This window comes from Phaethon lepturus, unplaced genomic scaffold (assembly GCF_000687285.1).
Source record: "Phaethon lepturus isolate BGI_N335 unplaced genomic scaffold, ASM68728v1 scaffold991, whole genome shotgun sequence".
Classification (NCBI taxonomy): Eukaryota; Metazoa; Chordata; class Aves; order Phaethontiformes; family Phaethontidae; genus Phaethon; species Phaethon lepturus.
The window spans coordinates 16028-24251 of NW_010518223.1; the positions used below are offsets into that span (position 1 = coordinate 16028).

Here is an 8224-nt window from a genome sequence, read left to right on the forward strand (position 1 = left end):
TTGATTTGGGCATTTTACAAAAAATACATTACTCCCTGAGCTTTCATTAAATTGAAGTCACCATTCAAGATGTTTTTGGAGGAAGAAAGGGAAGGATGGGGAAAGGCTGCTCTTGCCTACTTCAAATCAATAATTTGGTTATCCTAATAAAACAGGTTTTTTACTCTCATTTTCCATCAAAAGCTTTTGCTTTTGACCAAAGAGAAAGATTAAAATGTCCATCCAATTAGGTAAGTGCCAATCCTTTACACATGCATAAAGATTTGTCAGCAGTACTGTAGTTACCGCTGTTTGTACTGGTTTTGGCTGGGACAGATTTTCTTCACAGCAGCTTGTATGGGGCTATGCTTTGGGTTTGTGACCAGTGCTGATAACACAGGGATGTTTTAGTTATTGCTGATCAGTGGTTGCACAGTATCAAGGCCTTTTGGGCTTCTCACACTGCCCCGACTGCGAGCAGGCTGGGGGTGCGTAAGAACTGTGAGGGTACACGGCTGGGACAGCTGAGCCAGGCTGGCCAAAGGGATGTTCCATACCATATGACGTCATGCTCAGCATAGAAAGCTGGGGAAAGAAGGAAGAAGGAGGGGACCTTCAGAGTGATGGCGTTTGTTTTCCCAAGTAACCATTATGCATGAGAGAGCCCTGCTTTCCCAGAGATGGCTGAACACCTGCCTGCCCATGGGAAGTGGTGAAGGAATGCCTTGTGTGCGTGGTTTTTGCTTTACCTGTTAGACTGTCTTTATCTCAACCCAAGAGTTTGCTCACTTTTACCCTTCTGATTCTCTCCCTCATCTCAATGATGGGGAGTGAGCGAGCGGATATGTGGGGCTGAGCTGCCTACCTGGGCTAAACCACACCGCTTCCTTTCTAGTTTAATTAATTCTGTTCACTAATGTTCCTGAGAGCAGTTACCCTTCTTCACCAGTTAAAGACTTTAAAGTTATGACATGATTGAATTCAGTCATGAGTCTTATTAGTATATAATAAACTTCTCCCGTGGTTCCTAAACTTGTATGTATGAGATGTTTCAGTCCTCCTTTACAGCACAGCATCTACTCTTTACAGCAGAGTTTCTACCATTACTGTTCTGTGGGTAGAAACACATTTGGGTAAAAGCATGAAGACAGCAGTGAACAACACAGCCACCTGTTCTCCTGTGTAAGTGTGCTTCTCTCAAGCAGAGGAACAACACGGTTCAGAAGAATAAGGTCTGTTAAAAGTCTCCTACAGGGAAGCCAGACCATTTCTTAAAAGCTACTTCTGCAGAAATTAGTGATGCCCATGTCCTTACAATATCAGATTCAGAACCATGATTGCTTTGAGATTCGTCACCAGCCAGGATGCTTTGTGTACATGGACTAGCATCTTCCAACACTGTGCCAATGCATAGTGCACTCTAAAAAGGGAGGATATTTTCAAAGTTGGAAGAATCCTAACCTAAATTTAGGTGGTGTAACTACCACACACTGCCTAGAAAAGCCTATTCAGTTCAGTTTGCAAGAAAAGGATGCAAGATCATCTTTTATTAACGTGAGAAGACTATAAATCAGAGGAAATAAAGTGCCACCAAGTAAATAACTTCAAAGCAACAGAGCTCTTTTCAAAGACTTTATAAAAAAATTCCAAAGATTTGCTCTTTTTAAAAAAAAAAAGTTTAAATGATTTATAGTCTACTTTTCATCCTTCTAATACAACTGATTTCATAAGTTAATTGGAGTCCTGGTATATTGACTATTGTACTAGAATTTTATTCTAGTTTCACCTTTATTTCTTATTACATCTGTATTTCTCAGATGTACCTTTCATTTATGAGACAATATTTATGTTTCAATTTCCTGACACACAAGCTAGGAACAAGCATTCAAAGATGACTTTCTACATACGGAATTACTTTCTGACCTTTAAAATAATCATATGTTCTAATAATTTAGGCCAACATTTTTCAGCTCTTTCTTCAGATATTTTTACACATTTACACACATTTACATATTTTTACACATTTAGTTATTAAAAAAATCAAATAAATACACAGATTTGTATTTTCCAGATTTGCTGTATACTATAAGCAATCACTCCCTATCCTTCATATCCCTATTCGTTCTCTTCAGAGACACATATTTTCTTCTACATTCTAGAAATGAACAGACAGCTTCTGACAGTTGTTCTTTGGAGTTCAGACCTCAGAAGCCAAGAGGTTTTCTACTTTTTTTCGGTGCTGACAATGATAATAAATGAAAGTTCTGGACTATTTTCATGGTTTTTACCAGTTTCCTAAGCATGAGACACTTATTTGTGACACACGGCAGAGGGGTGTGGGGGAAGGTGGGAAACAATTAAAGTGCTTTTTTTTTTTTTTTTTAAACGTCATCATCAGCTCATGAAACACAGAAAGCTTTCACAAAGATGGTATCATAAAAGATCTTGGTCCCTTACAAAGTAGTATTTTCTGCAGTTCTAGCCAATCTAAATAAAAACAGCGTGGCAACAGAAATTTTTGCAGTACTATAAAATAATCAGAAAATAACTAAGAGTTTAGTCTAGAGATATAAAAGCTGCTTAGGAGTGCATGCAGTAACTGATAAAAAGAAGTAGGAAGAAGCAGAGCTTGAGGAGATGTGTTGTACAGAGGAACAGATGAAGGTTCTTAGAGGTAGATACCAATCCAGCATTAGGGCTAGTAACGAAGCATTAAGCAGAACTAATAAGAGGAAATTAAGAGCAATAAAGAGAAATGGTCAAGACAAGATTATATTGTTGGGGGGTGTTGATCAGAACATGATAGAGTTTGTCTTTTAAACATCACAGTATCTTGTTAGGAAATGTAAAACCACGGTTGTACTCCCAGTGTAGGTTAATTTTACAAAGCTAACTGCAGATCTGTAGCACTGTAACAATTGGGTAGAACTCTCAGCATTGCAAAGATAATTACTTACTCCCACTCCAGACAGCAGAGGACTGGTGTCAGGGTTTAGTTAAAAAATTATCAGTTGGGGTTTTTTTTTTGGTTTGTTTGTTTGGGTTTTTTTTTAAATGTGCGATGTAAGCTTTAACACGCCACGTGGATGAATTATGAGGTTTAAGAGAATCAGTGAATTCAACAACTTGTGTCCTCACTTAACTGTAGTGTTTCATTTACATACATGGAATTTCCAGAAGTTGTCAAAGGAGCATAAGCTAGCTTGTTATTAAATCAGATGAAGTTTTAGAAAAGTTGATGAAAGGATTGTACTCCTGAGGTTAGAACAAGCAGACAACCTTTTATCTGATGATCTAATTAATGATATTACCACTTCCTATAAGCTTTGTATCTGCTATTAAATCAAGAACTTAAAATTGTTTTAAACCTTACCTACAGTGTTTTTACATACAGTTTCCCTGAAAGAAAAAGCAAGTAGCAGTATCATTACAGCTGACTATTCAAATCCAAGAACAGCGTCTTACAAATTATATATACAAACCCTGATCTGTCACCCACCCCTACTCCCTGAAATCCTTTCTCAGCCTATAAAAAAGTCTGTGCTCAGCATAGCACACTGTCTTCCAACTTCCAGAGTTGAAAATGAGAGGGCATTGGCACAGTCTGAGAACATTTAAGTAGTTTTACAGTGCTTTCCTTTATGCAAAATTCACCATATGTGATAAATCCTCCTTTTTCGGTGTAGAAAGATGGTTTGGAAACCTACTCGGAGAACATCTCTCTGACTAGGAAACACCCACAGCAGTCAAACATTGCCTACACCTAGATAGTTAGTTTAGTTAGATTTGGAACAAGCAATTGGTCTTATACTGGCACTGCAAAGTGTTCACATTACCCTGTTATGAATAAGGAGTCCATTTTCAAGTTTGTGCAGGCATTTACAAATACTTTCTGCTTCCCAGCCAAACTCCTAAAATTTACACACATCATTTGAACTGGGCGGGGGGGGCAGGAAGCGAGTGCACTTTTTTATGCACAGAAGCACATCTGACATGTACGAGCTGCACAATATAATTCTACCACCACCAAACGCTCCAAGCACAATTTCTTCTAAGGTAAGAATGAGGCAAGAAAATTATGTAACACTATATATAGCCTACGGAATAGAAAGGTTGAAAATGTCAACTACAGGGTGGTACAATGGTATCATCATCAGACAGGGCCTAAAAGCAGAGGAGTGTAAGAGACACTATTTCCTTTAATGTAAGTCTTCCAGGCCTCATCTCAATGAAATGACATATTTAGGTGATCTAATTCTGAACAGTAAGAGATTGTTGGTAGGCTAAATATACAATAAAACTAAAAGCTACTTCATAAAATAGAAAAGCTGAGGAAAGACAGAAGAAAACCAGATATTACTAAGTGTGCAATTGTAATGGCGTCCCTGCAAAATTGAATACACAGTACATGATCTTAAAGCACAGTACAGCAAGTCTGAAGACTCACCCATGTTACCAGGTGAGTAACATGACACAATCTTAAGAATCTTAAGAGTGTTACAAACTTGGATCAACTTACAGAAAACAAAGTATTGTAGACAAGACGTTATTCAATTTGAATGTTTATATTCACTTCTTTAAACCTCATCTAACGCTAAATGCTGTTTAACTTCAAGTAACAGGAAAGCTAATAGAGTCATTATGGAATCTTTATTAAATGCGTAACTAATTAGAAAGCTTAGGTCCCTGCCATTCGAAAACATTAACTTTATATTGTGGATTCTACATTTGGAATAAAGAAGCTTTTTCCCCGATTCATCAACTCTTTGAAATATGATCAACTTAAACCTTCTAAAACTAAACCTGATGAGTTCCCCCAAAATTTTTAACCAGTACCTTTAAAAGACTTTCACTGCCTACCTGAACCATCACTGGAGACTGAACTCGCGTTAATTCCAGAAAGGCCAAATAAGGGACATTCTCGATCAGTGTTTACATGACCCCACTTGTGACATTTAATACATCTCACATTCCGCACCTAAAAAGAAAAAAAAAAAAAGACGGCATAATTTAGTTAGCAATACAGCTTAACAGTTACAGAAATGTCTATGTTATTAGGCATAAGAGAAGCTTTTAAACTCACTCAGAAACAGATGATAAAATTAAGAGAGTCCATGTGAATGTTCTGCAGTTAGATAATATTTGAAATATACCCAAGACATCCACAGAGTGAAATTTATGTAACTTGCCTGGATACCAAATGGCTGATCTCTGATATTCATATCATCCTTAGCATATCTGTTAAACAAACACAAAAGAAAACAAGTACTCAATTCACTTCTTTTTTAAAACGATCATATACAAAACTACCTTTTATTGGTAAGTGTGTATCCATTTCAGAGATATCCTTCTTGTAAACATTAGTTTTAATGTGTTTTCAAATATAGATGTAAAATTGAAACAAAACCTAAGCTGATCCAGGAAATACTTCCAGGTTTACAGGTTTTACCAATTAACTGCCAGGACATGACAGGATTACACAAGTGACCTGCTCAAAAATAAAGCTGGGAACAAAAAGAGGGAAGAAAAAAAAAAAAAAAGGAAAGGATATGAAATGGTAAGTAAGAAGAAAAAAAAATTCTGATAAAATCCAGACATCTTACTTTTCACGAGGAGCGACTTTTTGCCATTCAAATTTGTATTCAGTCTCTCCTTCTTGCTATAAAACAGAAAATATGGTAAGTTTGAAATTTATTTATTTTTAATATATTTTAAATAAGTAGGAAGAAAACAAAAAAATGATGCAATGAAATACCTCTTTAGTTTCCTCTTTGAATTTTCAGAGACCATGGAAAGAAAAGAAAAGAAATACAGGTAAAATGCAACTTGGTGTCTAAGCTGGAGACAAAACATTTTATGGTTTATACTAATATAATAGTGCAAATACTCAGCAACTTTAATTAAGTAGAGCATGCTTATAAACAATCAGCCTCTAATATATGGTTACAAATCCTGTAAAACCAGAATCATATTTTAAAACTATATTGATTTGGTACACAAATACAAAAAACTAAACTTTCTTTTTCAAAAGTAGCGACCATACTTAATTTTAAAATCTTAAAAAATACTTTTTTAGCAAATATCACTAGTTTAAAATTGCATTTACTCTAAGCTTAAGGGATTACTTTAAGAGCTTTTAAAGTAAAATAAGTGCAAAATTTGCTCTACAAGAATGAACCCATCTAAGCATTTCCAAGGGTTTCTGTGCAAATGGGAAAGATGCATTTCAAAGGGAACATGTTTTAAAGGGAATACGTTTTCTTAGTTCTGCATTTACATTCAGATTTTGCTAAAATTAAGTGACTGACATGAGCATCCACCAGGTACTTAGTAACTTCTGTTTATGAATCTGCTAAATACGGTCATAGTCAGATCCAGCAGAGTCAGGTCAGCCAGCACTTTTGACTACAGAATGTCAGCATTTATTATTTATAAAACTTCCACTAATTAGCTTCTTGCCTTGGTACTTCCTATGCTTGGCATGCATCAAGCTGAATTACTGGCAAAAGTGACCCCTGCTATTTGTAAAAAGGAGAGTAGGCCAAAATACAGGTTTGTGTTACTAGAGTCATCACCTTGGCCAGGTCTAGTCCTCCTCACCCAATGGCTTTATAATTAGCTAAAGAAACAACTTTGGTCAAGGACTGAATTTCTGCTGTTGCCAGGAAAGATATTTTATCTGTTTTTTCCCTTCACATTGAACTGTTGCTTAAAAAAAACCCAACCACTCTCAGTTTGAAAGAAATTATTGTGAGATCAAAATTATTACATACTACATGTGTCTGCATATTCCCACAGGAAGAACTAAGAAGTGTACCTTCTAGCATTACCTCACTATTTTAAAATAAAAAGACGTTGTGCTTATTTCTTTAAGGTTTTTTAGCTTTGCAGTACTGTCTGCTCACAATCACGAAACTGCAGTACCTTTCTTTGCTCCAGGTGGGGCCTCGTACATGAAATTAAGACCATTCTTCACACGCTCATCACCCATAAGCAATCTAAATAAAAGGGACAGAGTTTGGAGTGTTACACACAAAACAGTCACATTCATATTAATTATAAGAAAAAAAAAAAAGTAATGTGCAGCAGGGAAATTGTTACAATAACTGGCAATTTTCCATTTGTCAATTTGAGTAACAAAAGCTGAGTACCAAAAAACCTGAGAGGCCAGTCAATACTTTGGCACACTCCACTGCATACCAAAACCCACACATGTCAATCACAACTGAAACGTAACTCTGTGTCCACAGAATTATGAGACAGATTTCTGTGTGACCCAAATATACTGCTATACAAGGCTACCTGCTGTTCTGTGCAACGTTAACATATTTTGAAGTGAATCAGAAGACGCACACAAGCCACTTAAAAGAAGTTCTTGTGACCTCTGCTTAATCAGACACCAATTTACGAGTCACTGTCCTCTCCTACTACTTCGGTCAACGGGAGACAGTATTTCAAATAACTCACAATGGTATGTCCTTCACTGCCATGAAAACAATGAGACAGTAGGAAGAAGTGCGTGAACTTATGCCAATTCTCACCTATTATCATAGGATTCCTGTTCTTTCAGATACTGTTGCATTAATTCTTCTTGTTTCTTCTTATCATATGATATTTTCTGTTCTGCCATCCATACCTACATAAAACAAGTAAATTTCTACTTTAAACAAATACAAAACCTACCACAAAACGCATTAATGTATAAATACTTAACAGGCTTAGGCTATTGAAAATACTTAGGAAGGGAAAATTCTCGTTCTAATCACATCAAGTTAAGTTATTTTCACCCAGAGTTTTAACAAATGAATGTCACACAAACAACATTTTTGACAGGCTACAACTCTTCAACATTATTCAACCTCGAAGAACTGAAAAGACATGGGTAAATTTAATAAAGCAGGGGGAAAAGCAGGCTCAGAAAACACCCTGGGTGTGTCACTGTCTTCCTCGCACCGGCATTTTCTGAGCGAAGTCTCACCCGACCCCAAATCCCAAGTCCTCTCCGGAGCTCCTGGAACGGCACAGCTCTGGGGAAAAAAGACCTGGAAGCAGGTCAAGGCAGGCGCGAAACACCGGGAAAACACGGGCACCCCGTGACAGGTGGGGGCTTCCCTGGACGGTGTATAGTGTCAAACAGACGCTCTTTACCCAGAGAACCAGGGGTTGAAGAACTGGAGCCAGGAAAAGGCGAGAGTTATACGCACCGGGGAGCAGGTAAACCTGAAGCTTCATGTGTTTCTTAATT

At 37.0% G+C, this 8224-nt stretch overlaps 1 protein-coding gene across 1 annotated transcript in view; it reads right to left on the reverse strand.

The window, feature by feature from the left end:
• The window catches only part of CIR1 (corepressor interacting with RBPJ, 1), a 22556-nt gene extending 14943 nt beyond the window's left edge, over positions 1 to 7613 (reverse strand). Inside the window, exons 1-6 of the mRNA XM_010296620.1 lie at positions 7521 to 7613; positions 6904 to 6977; positions 5735 to 5748; positions 5583 to 5638; positions 5169 to 5217; positions 4840 to 4957 (exon numbers count right to left, since the gene is read on the reverse strand). Of these exons, the coding sequence (XP_010294922.1) occupies positions 4840 to 4957; positions 5169 to 5217; positions 5583 to 5638; positions 5735 to 5748; positions 6904 to 6977; positions 7521 to 7609 (400 nt within the window). The 5' untranslated portion in view covers positions 7610 to 7613. The remainder of the gene's footprint in view (positions 1 to 4839; positions 4958 to 5168; positions 5218 to 5582; positions 5639 to 5734; positions 5749 to 6903; positions 6978 to 7520) is intronic.
• Between the last annotated feature and the right edge of the window lie 611 nt (positions 7614 to 8224).